The sequence below is a fragment of the Bombina bombina genome, chromosome 1, assembly GCF_027579735.1.
Source record: "Bombina bombina isolate aBomBom1 chromosome 1, aBomBom1.pri, whole genome shotgun sequence".
NCBI classification, from domain to species: domain Eukaryota; kingdom Metazoa; phylum Chordata; class Amphibia; order Anura; family Bombinatoridae; genus Bombina; species Bombina bombina.
In genome coordinates, this window is record NC_069499.1 from 559,272,629 (window position 1) to 559,293,046 (window position 20,418).

Sequence of the window (20,418 nt, forward strand, 5' to 3'; positions counted from 1 at the left end):
TTCTCCCCATAGAAGTCAATGGAGAGCGCAAACTGAAAACAATTAACACCTATACTTTTTAATTGTAATACATATTTCTATATAGTTCTATATATACTTATACCTTTAGATATAGGATCTCTGAGGAAGTGTATGCACGCATGCACGAAACGTGCCAAGTCTTGATGTGCTGCCATTACAGACTGTCTGTATTGTAACCTTACCTTTGGTTCAATACACCATCTACTGAGCACCAAGGACTCTTTTTGTTCTATTTATTACTATCTATTCGGCTTAGGAAAACCATATTGGAACAAAAGGACTTGCTTTTTTCCTTCTGTTCTGTGTATCATACAATAGAAGTGACATCCTTAACCATTGTTCTACTTCAGGGATCAGCTGACTCCCGCATGTACATTACAGGCATACCCCCTACATGGGACGCTACCTACCAGACCTGGAGGAATCCCTGGGTCCTTCCCAGAGACTGGCCTCGACTACAGGTGGCTCAAGGCACGCTTCCAGCTTCAGTTACATCCGAGGGACACGGAGGCTATCCTTGAATCCACTGGATCATCACAGTTTTTAAGTCGGCAACACCAGAAGTCAGAGGAGGCTGTACACCGCTCCGCTGAAGGAACTGCAAGACAATCTCATCCACGAAGAGGTAGGCGCCTTTGTTCTGGAACTTTAATCCATTATGGGACAGTGCCTCTCTAACTGAATATACTATTAACGGAGTTCCCTGCCAATCTTTGTCACCTTGATCTACCCTCATACTCAAAACCGAGAAACTTTATTATAAGAACTTTTACTCATTACAATCCTTGTGTCTTGGGACTGATTATTATCTAAAGAGAGACTTAACATAAGCACCAATTCATTCTCTCCACGGAACAGTACATTATATTAGTCAGGAATGTATGTCATTTTCTATTCATTATTACAGGTATAGATATGTATTTTACATGAACATTATCAGATATATATAGAAATATATATTTCATAATAAAAAGTACGTTATTTTCTATCACCTAGATTACGAGTTATGCGCGTTATAGATAAATTAAAGTTGCGTTATTTAAACCTCTATAGCGCAGCCATTACAAGTTTTCAAACAGCCAGCTTATGCGTGCGACATGGTAGTTTTAAGCTCCATACCGCACAAAACACAAGCAATGTTTTGACGTGCTCGTGCACGCTTCCCCATAGACATTGATGCGTAGAGCGGTTCAGAAAAAAAAAAAAGGTTTCATTTTTATTTCACAGGTAAGTTTGTATTTATTTTAACTAGGTAGACTAGTTAGTAAATAGGTATTAACTATTTACTAACTACCTAGTTTAAAAAAATACAAACTTACCTGTCAAATAAAACCTAAGCTGCCTTACACTCAAACATAGCATTACAAAAAAAATTAAAAAAAACTACCATTACAAAAAATAACAAACACTAAACTTACTAAACATAAAAAAAAACTACCAATACAAAAAATAAAAAATGAACGAAGAGGTTACGAGTTTTTCGTTATAAGCTGTGCGGTGCTAACGAGCAGTTTTGTCTCACCACTCACTTACCTACAGTGCTGGTATTACGGGTTTTCAGAAACCCGGCATTAAAAGACAAGAAGTGAGCGTAGAGCAAAATTTAGCTCCATATCTCACTTCAATACCAGCGGTGAGCTGGTCGTACGTGCTCGTGCACGATTTCCCCATAGACATCAATGGGGAGAGCCGGCTGAGAAAAAGCCTAACACCTGCCACAAAGCAGCGTGAAACTCAGTAACGCAGCCCCATTGATTCCTATGGGGAAACACATTTTATGTTTACACCTAACACCCTAACAGGAACCCTGAGTCTAAACACCCCTAATCTTACTCTTATTAACCCCTAATCTGCCGTCCCGACATCGCCGAAACCTACATTATACTTATTAACCCCTAATCTGCCGCTCCGGACACCGCCGCCACCTACATTATACTTATTAACCCCTAATCTGCTGCCCCTAACATCGCCGACACCTACATTATATTTATTAACCCCTAATCTGCCGCTCCGGACACCGCCGCCACCTACATTATACTTATTATCCCCTAATCTGCTGCCCCCAACATCGCTGACACCTACATTATATTTATGAACCCCTAATCTGCCACCCCCAATGTCACTGCAACCTACCTACACTTATAAACCCCTAATCTGCCGCCCCGAACGTCACCACCACTATATTAAATATATTAACCCCTAAATCTAAGTCTAACCCTAACCCTAACACCCCCTAACTTAAATATAATTTAAATAAATCTAAATAAAATTACTATCATTAACTACATTATTCCTATTTAAAACGAAATACTTACCTATAAGATAAACCCTAAACTAGCTACAATATAACTAATAGTTACATTGTAGCTAGCTTAGGGTTTATTTTTATTTTACAGGCAAGTTTGTATTTATTTTAACTAGGCAGAATAGTTATTAAATAGTTATTAACTATTTAATAACTACCTAGCTAAAATAAATACAAATTTACCTGTAAAATAAAACCTAACCTAAGTTACAATAACACCTAACACTACACTATAATTAAATCAATTCCCTAAATGAAATACAATTAAATAAATTAAATTAAATTAGCTAAATCACAAAAACAAACAAACACTAAATTACAGAAAATAAAAAACAAATTACAGATCTTTAAACTAATTACACCTAATCTAACAGCCCTATCAAAATAAAAAAGCCCCCCCCCAAAATAAAAAAAACCCTAGCCTAAACTAAACTACCAATAGCCCTTAAAAGGGCCTTTTGCAGGACATTGCCCCAAAGAAATCAGCTCTTTTACCTGTAAAAAAAAATACAAACACCCATCCAACAGTAAAACCCACCACCCACACAACCAACCCCCCAAATAAAATACTAACTAAAAAAACCTAAGCTCCCCATTGCCCTGAAAAGGGCATTTGGGTGGGCATTGCCCTTAAAAGGGCATTTAGCTCTATTGCGGCCCAAAGTTCCTAATCTAAAAAATAATCCCACCCAATACACCCTTAAAAAAATCCTAACACTAACCCCCGAAGATTCACTTACCGGGAGAAATCTTTATCCAATCGGCAAGATGTCCTCAACGAAGCCGGCTGAACTGGTCCTCCAGATGGGCAGAAGTGGTCATCCAGACGGCATCTTCTATCTTCATCCTTACGGTGCGGAGCGGGTCCATCTTTAAGACATCCGACGCGGAGCATCCTCTTCAAACGACGTCTTCTTCGTAATGAATATCACTTTAAGTGACGTCATCCAAGATGGCGTCCCTTAGATTCCGATTGGCTGATAGAATTCGATCAGCCAATTGGAATTAAGGTAGAAAAAATCCTATTGGCTGATGCAATCAGCCAATAGGATTGAGCTGGCATTCTATTGGCTGTTCCAATCAGCCAATAGAATGCAAGCTCAATCCTATTGGCTGGTTGGATCAGCCAATAGGATTGAACTTCAATCCTATTGGCTGATTGCATCAGCCAATAGGATTTTTTCTACCTTAATTCTGATTGGCTGATAGAATTCTATAAGCCAATCGGAATCTAAGGGACGCCATCTTGGATGAAGTCACTTAAAGTGATATTCATTATGAAGAAGACATCGTTTGAAGAGGATGCTCCCCATCGGATGTCTTGAAGATGGTCCCGCTCCATGCTGGAAGGATGAAGATAGAAGATGCCGTCTGGGTGAAGACTTCTGCCCGTCTGGAGGACCACTTCTGCCCATCTGGAGGACCACTTCTGCCAGCTTCGTTGAGGACATCTTGCCGCTTGGATGAAGACTTCTCCCGGTAAGTGAATCTTCACTGTATTTTTTTAAATGAAATGTTTTTTTTATTATCCACACTCCTTGTCACATAACATCAGGAAAAATACATACAATTAAGCATGCCAAGACATCGTATCTCAAGGTGTAACTGTTATAATACATAACAAACAATCCTATCAGAGTACTTTCAGTTTCAGAAGAGATCTCCGATTATTGAAATGTCCTTGAGTCTATGTGTATGCTTGTGTTGAATACAGATAAAAGGTTGACATCGAGTTCTCTTTCCTGCGGTTAGAGTTTAGATAATGTTTTGGATTTCCCTTTGACAGAGTGTTTGCTTTTTAACCTTTAGTTCCCTCAACTGTTCCTCTGCATCATCAACAGTATGATAGCTTTAGACGAGAGAACTTGAATACAGGGGGCATAAAGTTCAAACATTTCCAACAACATTAACAGCATTATAATAACAATAACTAGAAAAAACAAAAAAAACAAAGCTCAAGTAAGCTAAGTAAAAATACAGAAGAAAAATTAAATAAGAAACAAAAGAAAACATAACTTGCACGAATCCGTTTCATGGATCTACACCTTGTCATTGTATAGTATATCCTCATCTCATCTGAGTGTTGTTTGCTCATCTAGCTTTATGTCTGTGGTTTATGTTAGGACTACTATCTCCTAGCTTGCTTCCTCAATTGCCCTATTATTTCCTTCTAGTACCCAGCATTACCAGACCTTCTGAAATTGAGATTCAGTGCCTTGTACCTCTGCAACTGATTTGTACATCAGGTAGACCAACTTTATCTTAGCTAATACCTCCGACCACGATGGGGCTACTGTTTTCCAGTATTTAGCAATCACTATTCTAGTTGTGGTGCACAGTATTCTGACAAAAGTGTTAATGTATTTATTTAGTCTGGGAATGGGCTCATGCAGTAAGGCCTGTACCGGGGTCAAATAGATCTGTTCGCCCAAAACTGTTCTCAATAAAGAAGACAATTTCCGCCATATTTCATGGACTGTGGGGCATTCCCACCACATGTGAAGGTAAGTTCCTGTCACCTTACATCCTCTATAGTAAAATTTGGAGCTTCCCTTTCCCATATGGGCAGTTTTGCTCGGGGTCAGATACCATCTAAACAATGTTTTTAAGATGTTTTCTCTTAAGTCAGCACTAATAAGACCCTTGCTAGCTTGGTGCATCATCTCATTCCATCTATCTAGCTCAAACTCTTTGTCAATATCAGTTTCCCATTTTAACATTAGTGTTGTTTTGGAATTATTTCTAGTTTCCTGAATGGAGATATATAAGTTGGAGATCGCCCTTTTAGGTCTAGTGTGTGCTGTGCATAGGTGTTCAAGAATAGATTGTTTGCCATGTGTCGGGTATTTAGTCATGTATGAGTTTATAGCTGTCGTCACCTGGAGATACAAAAACCAATGAAGTGTAAGGGGTTCAAGTTTCAGTTGGAGCTGGGTAAATGTTAGCAATCTGCCCTGAGAGTATATATCTGCTACCCTGTAAAGCCCTTTATTCTCCCATTTTTTTAGATGATGTTTAAATTCCTCATTGAGGATGTATTTCAAGGGCATTATTGTTGAACATAAAGAAAGAGTATTTCCTACGTTTTGTGACGACGGCCACTGCTGTCTAGAAATTAGTGTAATTCTGTTCTGATAAATATCCTGTTTTTTAGATAGCTCACTGCTCCAAAGAATGCCATCTGGGGTCTCCTGCCCCACCAATTCTGCTTCCAAGGCAGGCCATAACACATCTCTTTGCCTCCTGCTTAACAGGGAGTCATCTAGAAATTAGTGTAATTCTGTTCTGATAAATATCCTGTTTTTTAGATAGCTCACTGCTCCAAAGAATGCCATCTGGGGTCTCCTGCCCCACCAATTCTGCTTCCAAGGCAGGCCATAACACATCTCTTTGCCTCCTGCTTAACAGGGAGTCTTGGGCCAATCTCGCTGCTCTATAGTAATCAAGTAAATTGGGAGCTCCCACCCCCCCTATTTGTCTATCTTTGTTTAAAATGTGGTGTGGGATTCTCGGATGCTTGTTATTTCGTAAGAAGCTATGGATGTCCCTCTGAAGCTTAGTTATGTCAGTAACATTAATCTTAATTGGGAGCACACTAAACAGATATAAGATTCTGGGTAGCGTTGTCATCTTAATTGCAGACAGTCTCACGTACCACGAAAAACCCATTTTCCTCCATTTCCCTAAATCGGACCTAATCAGCTTGAACATGAGGGTGTAGTTGGCTTCATATAATTTTGAGGAGTGTGACATCAGTTTTATTCCTAGATATTTTAACCCTCCTGGGACCCATCTAAAGTCAAAGTTTGCTTCAATCAGTTTGATAGTGTGTTTTGGTATGGACAAAGGGAGTGCCTCACATTTATCCAAATTAATTTTGTAACCAGATATCTGGGAAAACAGGTGTATTGCTTGGTATAAGTATGGCAGCGAATGCAGAGGCCTCGAGACAGTGAGCAACACGTCATCCGCAAAAAGTGTGATTTTGTGATGTATTTTCCCCACCTCCAGACCAAATATGTCGGGACAATTATGTATATAGGCAGCCAATGGCTCAATACATATAGCGAAGAGCAGAGGTGATAGTGGACATCCCTGTCTGGTTCCATTAAGTATGGGTATGTTTTCTGATTGGTGCCCTATCGCTCTAACAAATGCTGTAGGTGTCGAGTATAGTCGCCTAATAGCCTTCATGAACCCTCCCTCAAACCCCAATGTTGTCAATAAAGCCATCATGTATTTCCAATCGACTCTGTCAAAGGCCTTCTCTGCATCCAATGATAGGACCAGAGAAGGCACTTTGCGGTCTCTCAGCATATCTATTACTGAAACCATTCTACGAATATTGTCAGGGGCTTCCCTCTCTTTGATAAATCCCACTTGATCCGGGTGAATAATTTTAGGGAGAATGTGTTTCAGTCAATTGGCCAGGATTTTACTAACTATTTTGATATCTTGGTTGATGAGGGAGATAGGCCTGTAGCTACTACAAAGATTGGGATTTTTCCCCTGTTTCAGACTGACCACTATTTTGGCCCTAAGCAAGTCTATGGGGATCTCTCCTCCCTCCATGATGTGGTTAGCTAACACTACCAGGTGTGGCACTAAAACTTCCCGAAACGCCTTGTAATACTCCCGCTGGGAACCCATCTGGTCCTGGAGCTTTGCCAGGTTTAAGGTCTTTAATCGCTGCTATCACCTCCGCTCTTGTAATTTTAGCATTTAGAGTAGCCCTATCCTCCTCAGTTATCGGTGGCACATCCGCTTTCTGCAGAAAAGAAGCAAAGGCTTCTCTGTATTAAGATTGTGTTGCACCTTCATGCCATCATATAATTCCTTATAAAATTGAGCGAATGTGTCAACAATCTCCCGAGGATGCGTGGTCATCTGACCACCAGGAGTTTGAATACATGGTATAGATAAAGATTGATAACTGTCTCTAGGGTTTTTTGCAAGGTATTTGTCTGGCTTGTTGGAAAAGATGAAGTAGTTGGTTTTTAGCCTATGTGCAGCTTTTATAGATTGTTCATTTAATATGGCCTGTAAAGTTTGTCTCTTGTCCATAAGTCTATTTAATGTAGTTTTGGATTTATTTGATTTATGTGTTTGTTCCAGGGAAGCAATTTCATCGTTTAATTGTTTAATTGTATTTTCTTTTTCCTATATAGTGTTTTCTCTTTAATTAGAATACCCCTAATCACTACTTTGTGTGTAATGGGATTGTCTGTGGAGTCCATATTAATTTGCCAGTATTCCTTTAGATCATTCAAAATCTTGTCTTTAATTAATGGGCTTTTGGTGCAAAATGTATCATACGTCCATGTCTTTGTCCTCTGTGGGTCTGACAGATCACCTAAGGTGAGTACCGTTAAAGAGTGATCGGACTAGACACATGGATAAATATCTAAAGAATGTATTGCTGGTTGAAGAATCTGACTGGTGTATACATAATCTATTTTAAAATAACTATCGTGGGAAGCTGAATAATAGGTGGTAGCCCCACTCCCCCCTTTTAACATCTGCCAGGTATCCTATAGGGTGTGTTGCTCTAACAGCCCCGTTACCTTTTTAGCCATTGTCTTTTTTTTTAGATTGTTGCATGCCTGTCTGTTTGGTCAATAGTTGGAGGTCAATGTTAAAATCTCCTGCGAGTATTATCCGTAATCTGGACCAATTAGTTAGCAAATTGGAGATTGTGGCAAAAAATTTGTCTTGTTGTTCATTAGGAGCGTATAAATTACATAGAAGTACATCCACCTTCCCAATTTGACCAAACACCAGAAGATACCTACCCTCCTTATCAGATATAGTCTCTTTATGTGTAAATGCGTCTAGTGCCGAATGGAATTGCATTGAGTAATCTCTTGCCCAATACTTAGGGATTGTATTCTTTAGAAAATGTGTCTCCTGAAGATAAATAATATTGGCCTTTAAGCGCCTATAATTTGACATGGCTGTTCTCCTCTTTGTGTCAGTGTTTAATCCTCTCGCGTTATGCGAGATCAAAACTATCCTAGGCAGTGCCATCCGGATATCCACACCCCCCACACATTGTATGCCTATTCATGGTAGCAGGGACCCCAGACGACACAGTTGCTCCCAAACATAGTGACCGTTTCTTCCCTCTTGTAAATATAAACACATCAATCTCCCTCCCTATGTCAGCTAGCTTCCGTGTCCTTCTCAGATTCCCACAGCTTTGTAACATAATGACATTTGATGAGCATATAGTAATTGTACAATAATTTGTGCATTTACATAATAAGAACATGAACATGAACAAAAAAAACAATAATTGATACTGATGAAGCCATGGCATACATATGTACCTAAACCAAAACAAAGTACATGCACTATGCAATCCCAACATGAACCGCCAACCCAATAGAACTTCCAATAAGTAAAGGATCAAGGTCTGTCCCTTGAGTCTGAGGTGTAATGCTCTCCAAGGTAGAGTAAAAAAAAGTGTCTCAAACAATACCATAGAGAGTGAGAGGAAAGTAAAAAGAAAAAAAACCCCTCTCACAGATATTAGTTACCCAGTGGCTAAGTGGATCATGTCTTAGCCTTCTTCCGTAGGAATCTAATAATCACATCTCTTGGTGGTTGATCAGTTTTAGGCTTCGCCTTGAGGGCTCTGTGTGCTCTCTCAATTGGATATTCAGATTCTGTGGACCCTCCTAGTATGGCGTGAAACAGCTGTTGAAGATAGCTGTGGAGATCCTCAGCTCCAATTGTTTCAGGGACTCCCTTGAGTCGAATGTTAGATCGCCTACTTCTATTTTCTAAATCTTCGATCTTTTCCTCCAGCTCCAATATTGTTTGGCCCTGGGAGGAAAGGGCTCCTATTTCCTCTGTAGCTGTTTCTAAGGAGTCTACTCGGTTTCCCAACTCCAATATCTCTGTTTTAATGTCTGTGAGACTATTGGTGACTGTGGCCTGAAAGTTATTCATCTTTTCCCACAATTTTTCGAAATTAGAAGCAATATCCTGCTTAGACACTAGGGCCTGCAGATCAGCTTTAGTTGCGGGGGTTAGGTCTTCAGGTCCCTCCTCAGTTTCAGACTCCATATCTTCCTCTGTCTCCGTTAAAATCTAATCTTGGGATTTAGGGATTTTGGGGGCTTTAAAAAAAGTGTCTACTGATAAAGACTTCATCCCCTTATCTCCTTTAGTACCTTTTCTTGCAGCCATGATGTTTATAGTAGTGGTTTAGCAACTTAAGGCTGAGATTAATTTAAGAGTTATTCTGCTTGGTAGGTATTAAAGGTATTATTAGGTGCTTTATTCTGGCCAGCTCCAATTGTTGATTCACTCTCTCACTCTTCTCACTCATCTGGAGTTTTTCACTTGATTCTCTTACACTGCATTGCCTTTCTCACCTCTTAAAGTGCTTTTAACCATAGCTATTGGGTGGTTTATGTTTTATTCAATACAGCAAAAGTATATTTCCTATGTCATGGCATCCATGTCAGGCCGCATCAGCACAACCTGTTCTCAGATATCTATCACATTGTAAGCATAGGTGTTTTATTTTCTGCTGATCACGCAGAAAAGCTACCATCAATAAAGCAGGGCTACATGAACTCTCCCTTCTCCCCAGGGGAATTGTCCTCACTGGACGAAGTCAGGCAAGGAAGATAGGATATGACCCACTGGTATTTTAATCAGCAGGAAATGAGGGGGAGAGAGAGCAGTCCAGCAGCATTGAAATGTCTCAAATAATAAAAGCCCTTCTTGTCTTCTTGTCTAGGTATCACCCCTACAATGTGTCCCGGATTTGCCCTCAAATGTCACAATAAATTTTGAGTAAGTCACTGCCCCACTAAGACCTCACTCTGCCTCAGGTATCTGTGTCTTAAAAGTGCTATGGCGCTTGTTGCGCACTTACGTGAGCCACGTGGAGTATCGTCAAGGGGATCTCCTGGAGTATCTATGGTTTATATCTCCTCTGCCGCCTTGGCACTTCTCAGTTGTTCCCCTTTAAGCATCCGATCCCCGGCAACACCGGCTTTCCGGTTCACATTCAGAGCTCCGTGATCCCAGGACACTCCTCAGATGCTAGGCCTCCGCCGCCATTTCTGGTAAGGTGCGAGTGTACCTGTTGGTTCTGCGGCATCTCCTTCCTTCTGCTGCCAACACAGATGTCCAGCTGTATGCGGTTTCCCACTCTGGAGCGGAGCCCCGACCCTCCGGAGTGTACCTTTGAGGTGTTTGTTTGATTTGGGTTGCGGCTTAACTCACACAACCATGTAGGCTTACCGCCATTGATATATACGTCCTAATCACTCTTTAGGTGTATTAAATAACAGTTCAGGTGAAATATGTCTTCTTTTCTGTCTGTAATCAAATCAATTTAGGGATTTAGTTCAATAATGCTGATATTGGGCCCGGGAGCTAAGCTCACACACGTCTGCTCCTTATGGCTGCTAGCTCCGCCCCCGTGTTAGTATTTTTTTAAGGGTGTATTGGGTGGGTTTATTGTTTAGATTAGGGACTTTGGGCCACAATAGAGCTAAATGCCCCACAAAAGGCCTTTTTAAGGGATATTGGTAGTTTAGTTTAGGCTAGGGTTTTTTTTTTATTTTGGGGGGGGCTTTTTTTATTTTGATAGGGCTATTAGAGTAGGTGTAATTAGTTTAAAGATCTGTAATTTGTGTTTTATTTTCTGTAATTTAGTGGGGTTTTTTTTGTGATTTAGCTAATTTAATTTAATTTATTTAATTGTATTTAATTTAGGGAATTGATTTAATTATAGTGTAGTGTTAGGTGTTATTGTAACTTAGGTCAATGCCCTACAAAAGGCCCTTTTAAGGGCACACAAAAGGCCATTTTAAGGGCCCTTGGTAGTTTATTCTAGATTAGGCTTTTTATTTTGGGGTATTTTATTTTTAAAGGATATTAGAAAAGGAATCATTTTTATTGTTTCGGATAACTTCCGGCTAGATTACGAGTTGTGCGTTAGGGTAAAAAAGCAGCGTTAACAGGTCCTAACGCTGCTTTTTTTACGCCCGCTGGTATTACGAGTCTTGCAGGTATAGGTGTACCGCACACTTTTTTGGCCTTACCGCAAACCGACTTACGTAAACTTTGTAAAGTCTTTTTTCTATGGGACTTCCATAGCGCCGGTATTACGAGTCTGTCCTGGGAGGCCAAAAAGTGAGCGGTACACCTTCTACCTCCAAGATCCCTAACGCATTCTAAAGTCAGTAGTTATGAGTTTTACACTACAATGCTGTAGCATAAAACTCATAACTAAAGTGCTAAAAAGTACACTAACACCCATAAACTACCTATTAACCCCTAAACCGAGACCCTCCTGCATCGCAAACACTTTAATAAAATGTTTAACCCCTTATCTGCCTCTCCGGACATCGCCACCACTATAATAAACATATTAACCCCTAAACCGCCGCACTCCCGCCTCGCAAACACTATTTCAATATTATTAACCCCTAATCTGCCGCCCCTAACATCGCCAACACCTACATTATATTTATTAACCCCTAATCTGCCACCCCCTATGTCGCTGCCACTATATTAAATGTATTAACCCCTAAACCTAAGTCTAACCCTAACCCTAACACCCCCTAACTTAAATATAATTCAAATAAATATAAATAAAACCTACAATTATTACCTAAATTATTCCTATTTAAAACTAAATGCTTACCTATAAAATAAACCCTAAGCTAGCTACAATATAACTAATAGTTACATTGTAGCTAGCTTAGGGTTTATTTTTATTTTACAGGTAAATTTGTATTTATTTTAGCTAGGTAGTTATTAAATAGTTAATAACTATTTAATAACTATTCTACCTAGTTAAAATAAATACAAACTTGCCTGTAAAATAAAAATAAACCCTAACTTAGATACAATGTAACTATTAGTTATATTGTAGCTAGCTTAGGGTTTATTTTATAGGTAAGCATTTAGTTTTAAATAGGAATAATTTAGGTAATAATTGTAGGTTTTATTTATATTTATTTGAATTATATTTAAGTTAGGGGGTGTTAGGGTTAGGGTTAGACTTAGGTTTAGGGGTTAATACATTTAATATAGTGGCAGCGACATAGGGGGTGGCAGATTAGGGGTTAATAAATATAATGTAGGTGTTGGCGATGTTAGGGGCGGCAGATTAGGGGTTAATAATATTTAAATAGTGTTTGCGAGGCGGGAGTGCGGCGGTTTAGGGGTTAATATGTTTATTATAGTGGTGGCGATGTCCGGAGAGGCAGATAAGGGGTTAAACATTTTATTAAAGTGTTTGCAATGCGGGAGGGTCTCGGTTTAGGGGTTAATAGGTAGTTTATGGGTGTTAGTGTACTTTTTAGCACTTTAGTTATGAGTTTTATGCTACAGCATTGTAGTGTAAAACTCATAACTACTGACTTTAGAATGCGTTAGGGATCTTGGAGGTAGAAGGTGTACCGCTCACTTTTTGGCCTCCCAGGACAGACTCGTAATACCGGCGCTATGGAAGTCCCATAGAAAAAAGACTTTACAAAGTTTACGTAAGTCGGTTTGCGGTAAGGCCAAAAAAGTGTGCGGTACACCTATACCTGCAAGACTCGTAATACCAGCGGGCGTAAAAAAAAGCAGCGTTAGGACCTGTTAACGCTGCTTTTTTACCCTAACGCACAACTCGTAATCTAGCCGGAAGTTATCCAAAACAATAAAAATTATTCCTATTCTAATATCCTTTAAAAAGGGCCTTTTGTAGGGCATTGACCTAAGTTAAACAGCTCTTTAACCTTAAAAAAAAAATACAAACACCCACTAACATTACAAACCCCCACCCCTCGAAAACCCACAAAATAAAAAAAAAAATCTAAAAGAACCTAAGCTAACCATTGCCCTGAAAAGGGCATGTGTATGAGCATTGCCCTTAAAAGGGCATTTAGCTTGTTTACTAAAAGCCCAAACCCTAAACAAAAAAAAATAAACACAAAAAAAAACCTTAAAAAAACCTATCACTAACCCCTGAAGATCCACTTACAGTTTTTGAAGGGGTATAAGAATAGGAATCATTTTTATTGTTTTGGATAATTTCGTTTGATATTTTTTGTAATGGTAGTTTTTTTTTATTTTGTAATGGTAGGTTTTAGTGTAAGGCAGCTTAGGTTTTATTTTTATTTCACAGGTAAGTTTGTATTTATTTTAACTAGGTAGTTAGTAAATAGTTAATAATAACTATTTTTTACTAACTAGTCTACCTAGTTAAAATAAATAACTTACCCGTGAAATAAAAATAAAACCTAAGCTACAATATAACTATTAGTTATATTGTAGCTAGCTTAGGTTTTATTTCACAGTTAAGTATTTAGTTTTAAATAGGTATTATTTAGTTAATTACTGTAACTTTAATTTAGCTTTATTTTAATTATGTTAAAGTAAGGGGGTGTTAGGGTTAGGGTTACTAGTTTGAATTACTTTATTGTGATGTGGGGGGCTTTTGGTTTAGGGGTTAATATGTTTATTTAGTATATTTCGTTGTGGGGGGCTTGCGGTTTAAGGGGTTAATATGTTTATTATACTGGCAGCGGAATTAGGACTTAATAACTTTAGTATAGTGGGGGCGATGTGGGCGGACGGCACATTAGGGGTTTATAATATTTAAATAGTGTTTTGCGATGGGGGAGGGCCTCCGTTTAGGAGTTAATAAGTATTTTATGGGTGTTAGTGTACTTTGTGACAGTTTAGTTATGAGTTTTATGTAACAGTTTTGTTGCATAAAACTCATAACTACTGCTTTTAGATTGCGGAATGGATCTTGTTGGTATAAGCTGGAACGCAAGCTTTTTAGCCTCACCGCAAAACTCGTAATGGCAGTGCTAAGGAAGTCGCATGAATAAGCGTAATTTTTACGTGTGCGGGACTGACGTTGAGTTACAGGCTAAAAGGCTTGCGGTACAGCTATACCGACAAGACTTGTAATGGTTGCGGTGCTGTTTTAAAGCTGAAATTACCATTTTTTCAGCGTTAAAACACGAACGCACAACTTGTAATCTAGGTGTATGTGAAGAACATAGGAATGTAAAATATGCATAAAGCGCATCAGGGTTCGCAATTTATTTATTTAAAAATTATTAAACGTACTGGGCTAGATTACAATTGGACCGCTAAATTATTGCGCCCCCACAAACAGGCAAATTTGCCCATTTGGGGGCACCCGATAATTAATCTGCCATTTTTTTTAAACACCTTATAAATGAACTTTTTAATTTTTTTCCAATAATTTTTATCAGACAGTGTTCATGTGAGTGAAACTGTACTTTTACATGTATTTATGTTGTGTTCGTCCCCTACCCTTTACGCAAGCTCTCAAGCTAACCCGACGAGCATACATTTTGATTGTGCTTGAGCGAACGCATTTACTTTTAAATCGTAATGCACGCACTATTTACACCTTGAGCAAAAAGCTGACAAAAACCTGATATTGCTTGTGTGCTACAGTTAGCGCGCCAATCATAATGTAGCCCTACGTCAGGTAATATATAATATAAGCCTTGATGACATCACTGTAGCAATACAAAATTATATAGGGGATATTTCGGATTACTAACACAGCAGCTTGAAGCCAAAAAAAAACAACTTCAAAATGGGATAAAATTTATATTTTATAATGACTGCATGTGCTTATCACATTCTTGCTCAGCTATATAATGCCTTATATGACTCTCTTAACAAATGAGAGAGGTCTGGTAAATTCTATTACACTTAATTGATTAGGATCACAGTATAAAATAATGCAAATAATACTGATGAAGTCTGTTTATTTCCGCTTGTTGAGTGCAACTTCATGTGTCTTCCAATATACCTCTTGTAACATCTGCTGCCTTTTTATCTCTTGTGTGATACTGATACCATATAATTCTGAGCGGCACTATCAGTAAGCATTTGCAATGCATCTCTTATGAAAAAAGTCTTAGCTTTGAATAATTATATGTAGAAAGCGACGGTCTTTGTTTAACAGTTCAAAGCTTCTCAATTCTCTTTGGCAGGCAAGAGGTTAATAGCAAGGTCACAGCGCAGCTCTCAAGCAGCAATCATGAGATGTGACAGCTTTCCAAAATAACAGACATCAAAATGTAGATTACTGTACATTAACTCTAGATAGTGATGGGTTATTGAGAGGAAAGTGGCCCACAAACACTGGGTTACAATGTATTCTCAGTAGCAGGAGACCGGTATGCAAGAAACAATTAACATCAAGTGAACTAAATGTATGCATAGTGGCATGGCTGTCACTTAGATTTAAAAACCGCTGCCAGAGATACTAATTATCATGCTAGAAATAGTGTTGTTTGGTTTAGCTTCAGACTATCAATTGCCATTTATTTAGACAGTAAAGTGCACAGGTCTGTTGTGGGTGGAAACAGATACTTTTAACAATCTGAACATTTCAAGATCTTCAGAAGACCTAGAGATCAAAGATGACCTTAGACTAACTACCTCCCTAACCCGTTTTAAAGAACATACTCTTTGCAAATTTATTACAAAAAAAAAAGACTCTTTTTTGCAATATGTTTTACTCCACATAATAAAATACAAATTGTATATTATTATTCTGATTTAAAAAAATAGTTGACCCAACAAACAGTACAAGAAAACTGTCTAATGATTTACACCTAGATTACGAGTTTTGCATTAGAGGCTATGCGGTGCTAACGAGCAGTTTTGTCTCACCGCTCACTTACCTGCAGCGCTGGTACTGCGAGTTTTCAGAAACCCTTCGTTAAAAGACAAGTTTGTATTTATTTTAACTAGGTAGAATAGTTATTACATAGTTATTAACTATTTAATAACTACCTAGATAAAATAAATACAAAAGTACATGTAAAATAAAACCTAACCTAAGTTACACGAACACCTAACACTACACTATAATTAAATAAACTGAATTAAATACAATTACCTAAATTAAATTAAATTAGCTAAAGTACAAAAAAACAAACACTAAATTATAGAAAATAATAAACAAATTACAGATATTTAAACTAATTACACCTAATCTAATAGCCCTATTAAAATAAAAAAAGCCCCCCAAAATAAAAAAAAACCCTAGCCTAAACTAAACTACCAATAGCCCTTAAAAGGGCCTTTTGCGGGGCATTGCCCCAAAGTAATCAGCTCTTTTACCTGTAAAAAAAAATACAAACAACCCCCCCAACAGTAAAACCCACCACCCACACAACCAACCCCCCAAATAAAATACTATCTAAAAAAAACTAAGCTCCCCATTGCCCTGAAAAGGGCATTTGGATGGGCATTACCCTTAAAAGGGCAGTTAGCTCTTTTGCGGCCCAAAGCCGTAACCTAAAAATAAAACCCACCCAATACACCCTTAAAAAATCCTAACACTAACCCTCTGAAGATCGACTTACCGGGAGAAGTCTTCATCCAAGCCGGGCCGAAGTCCTCAATGAAGCCGGGAGAAGTCTTCATCCAAGCCGGGCGAAGTGGTCCTCCAGACGGGCAGAAGTCTTCATCCAGACGGCATCTTCTATCTTCATTCATCTGGAACGGAGCGTGTCCATCTTCAAGACATCCGACATGGAGCATCCTCTTCTTCCGATGACTAAAGCTGAATGAAGGTACTTTTAAGTGATGTCATCCAAGATGGCGTCCCTTAGATTCCGATTGGCTGATAAAATTCTAGCAGCCAATCGGAATTAAGGTAGGAAAAATCCTATTGGCTGATGCAATCAGCCAATAGGATTGAAGTTCAATCCTATTGGCTGATCCAATCAGCCAATAGAATTGAGCTCGCATTCTATTGGCTGATTTATTGTAATTATATTTAAGTTAGGGGTTGTTAGGGTTAGACTTAGGTTTAGGGGTTAATAACTTTAATATAGTGACAGCGACGTTGGAGGTGGCAGATAAGCGGTTAAAAAATAGTATGTAGGTGTCGGCGATGTTGGGGGCAGCAGATTAAGGGTTTATAAATATAATGTAGGTGGCGGCGGTGTCTGGAGTGGCAGATTAGAGGTTAAACATTTTATTTAAGTGTTTGCGATGCCGGAGGGCCTCGGTTTAGGGGTTAATCGGTAGTTTAGGTGTTAGTGTACTTTTTAGCACTTTAGTTATGAGTTTTATGCTACAGCGTTGTACCATAAAACTCTTAACTACTGACTTTTAAATGCGTTAGGACTCTTGACGGGGTAGGGTGTACCGCTCACTTTTTGGCCTCCCAGGACAGACTCGTAATACCGGCGCTATGGAAGTCCCATAGAAAAAAGACTTTACGAAGTTTACGTAAGTCGTTTTGCGCTAAGGCCAAAGAAGTGTGCGGTGACCCTAAACCTTCAAGACTCGTAATACCAGCGGGCGTAAAAAAGCAGCGTTAGGTCCTAACGCTGCTTTTTCAGCCTAACGCACAACTCGTAATCTAGCCGATAGTTAATTAAACATTAATAAAGTTTGTTTTAAATTTTTAAGATTAAATGTTGCATAAAAAATTAAAAGGATATGAACCCCAAATTTTTCTTTTGTGATTCAGACAGAGCTTGCGATTTTAAACAACTTTCTAATTTACTTCTATTATCGTTTTTTGTTTTTTTTGTTCTCTTTTGTTGAAAAGCAGGGAGCCGGCCCATTTCTGGAGCACTATATGGCAGCAGTCTTGCAAGAATGTTATCCATTTGCAAGAGCACTAGATGGCAGCACTATTTCCTGCTATGCAGTGCTCCAGATGCCTACCTAGGTATCTCTTCAACACAGAACATCATGGGAATGAAGAAAATTTCATAGTAAAAGTAAAGTGGTAACGTTTTAAGAATGGTATGCTCTGTCTGAATGACAAAAGAAAAATTCTGGGTTTCATATTCTTTTTAAGTTGTGTGTATTGCCGCTATGATACAGGTAGATTACAAGTTATGGGTGCAACAGGGTGCGAAACGAACGCAACAAAAGTTGCGTTATTTCATATTCCATTGTGCTGCCATTACAAGTTTTCAAACAACTGGCTTGTGTGTGCGATATGGTTGCGTTGAGCTTCATACCGCACAAAATACAAGCTCTGAGGTTGCTCCTCTACGCTCCTGGGAGGATTTCTTCCCCGGCTTTGAGCGGTTTGCCCGGCCTGACTTTAAAGATGTATCTAAATGGAACAACAGGGTCGTAAGCAACCTGCTCTACTATCAAACGAACTACCTGCTGATGGGTGCGGCTATTATCTCCCTGGTGGGATTTTTAAGTCCACTTAACATGGTGCTCGGTGCCACTGTTGTGATTCTTATCTTCCTGGGCTTCATATGGACCTCGCATAACAAGGATTTTGTGCGCAAATTTAAGAAGCAGTACCCCACCGTGTTCATTCTCTCCATTCTGTTATCCAGCTACTTTGTCATTTCAATGTTTGGCGGTGTGATGGTTTTTGTATTTGGAATCACTTTTCCGATGTTGTTAATGTTTATTCATGCTTCTCTGAGGCTTCGTAATGTAAAGAACAAACTGGAAAATAAGATTGAGGGAATTGGTCTGAAGAAAACTCCTATGGGAATTGTCCTTGATGCCCTGGAACAGCAGGAAGAAAACTTTGCTAAAATTGCCGGCCTAATCACCAAAGGGAAGGAGTAAAGATGGCTTCTTACAAGCCACAGCCCCCCTCTGCTGCTGACCCACTGACGTGTTTCATTCACTTAACAGGCAACAGATGTCTGCCATGTTTTTTCCGATTATTTGGACAGCCAATTTGAAGAAATGCTTTTACATTGTTCTGTAAAATTATAATATTCCAAGTAGTTGTGGGTCTACTATTGTTGGAACTGCATGAACAGTGGCCACTGACAATGGGAATTTGGTAACACTGAATTGTCCCTAATTCTGACTTATTTTGCAGGTCAGCTACAACTCAACGTAACTCCCTAAATTCTGTAATTAAAGTTTTAGGAGTACTGTGCATGTAAACATAGTATTCTGAGTATTATTATTTTACCATATGAAGTTTTTATTGGTTACACAATGTTTACCCTGATTTAGTTTAGAGAACCGACGCAGATTGGACACTTGGCTTGCTTTAGTTTAGAGAACAGACGCACACGGGACACTTGGCTTGCTTTAGTTTAGAGAACAGACGCACACGGGACACTTAGCTTGCTTTAGTTTAGAGAACAGATGCAGATGGGACACTTGACTTGCTTTAGTTTAGAGAACAGATGCAGGCGGGACACTTGACTTGCTTTAGTTTAGAGAACAGATGCAGGCGGGACACTTGGCTTGCTTTAGTTTGGAGAACAGACGCAGACGGGACACTTGGCTTGCTTTAGTTTAGAGAACAGATGGAAACCTTGATTTGCTTTAGTTTAGAGAACAGACACAGACTGGACACTTGGCTTGCTTTAGTTTAGAGAACAGACGCAGACGGGACACTTGGCTTGCTTTAGTTTAGATAACAGATGGAGCACTTGGCTTGCTTTAGTTTAGAGAACAGACGCACACGGGACACTTGGCTTGCTTTAGTTTAGAGAACAGATGGAACACTTGGCTTGTTTTAGTTTAGAGAACAGACGCACACGGGACACTTGGCTTGCTTTAGTTTAGAGAACAGACGCACACGGGACACTTGGCTTGCTTTAGTTTAGAGAACAGACGCACACGGGACACTTGGCTTGCTTTAATTTAGAGAACAGATGCACACGGGACACTTGGCTTGCTTTAGTTTAGATAACAGATGGAACACTTGGCTTGCTTTAGTTTAGAGAACAGACGCAGACTGGACACTTGGCTTGCTTTAGTTTAGAGAACAGACGCACACGGGACACTTGGCTTGCTTTAGTTTAGAGAACAGATGGAACACTTGGCTTGCTTTAGTTTAGAGAACAGACGCACACGGGACACTTGGCTTGCTTTAGTTTAGAGAACAGACGCACACGGGACACTTGGCTTGCTTTAGTTCGGAGAACAGATGCACACGGGACACTTGGCTTGCTTTAGTTTAGAGAACAGACGCACACGGGACACTTGGCTTGCTTTAGTTTAGAGAACTGACGCACACGGGACACTTGGCTTGCTTTAGTTTAGAGAACAGACGCACACGGGACACTTGGCTTGCTTTAGTTTAGAGAACAGACGCACACGGGACA

The 20,418-nt window shown here is 39.3% G+C and overlaps 1 protein-coding gene across 1 annotated transcript; it reads left to right on the forward strand.

The window, feature by feature from the left end:
* Positions 1–9,907: 9,907 nt before the first annotated feature.
* Positions 9,908–19,645, forward strand: LOC128659748 (PRA1 family protein 3-like). Its single transcript, XM_053713330.1, has 2 exons — positions 9,908–9,957; positions 18,352–19,645. The coding sequence occupies exons 1-2, from the start codon at positions 9,908–9,910 to the stop codon at positions 18,911–18,913; spliced, it is 612 nt and encodes a 203-aa protein (XP_053569305.1). The 3' UTR covers positions 18,914–19,645.
* The last annotated feature ends 773 nt before the right edge of the window (positions 19,646–20,418 follow it).

Excerpts from the sequence above, each read along its gene's own strand:
- LOC128659748 (XM_053713330.1), top strand. The coding sequence starts at position 9,908 with ATGAACTCTCCCTTCTCCCCAGGGGAATTGTCCTCACTGGACGAAGTC. Across the intron at positions 9,958-18,351 it reads TCCTCACTGGACGAAGTCAG|CTCTGAGGTTGCTCCTCTAC; the intron begins GCAAGGAAGATA and ends ACAAAATACAAG.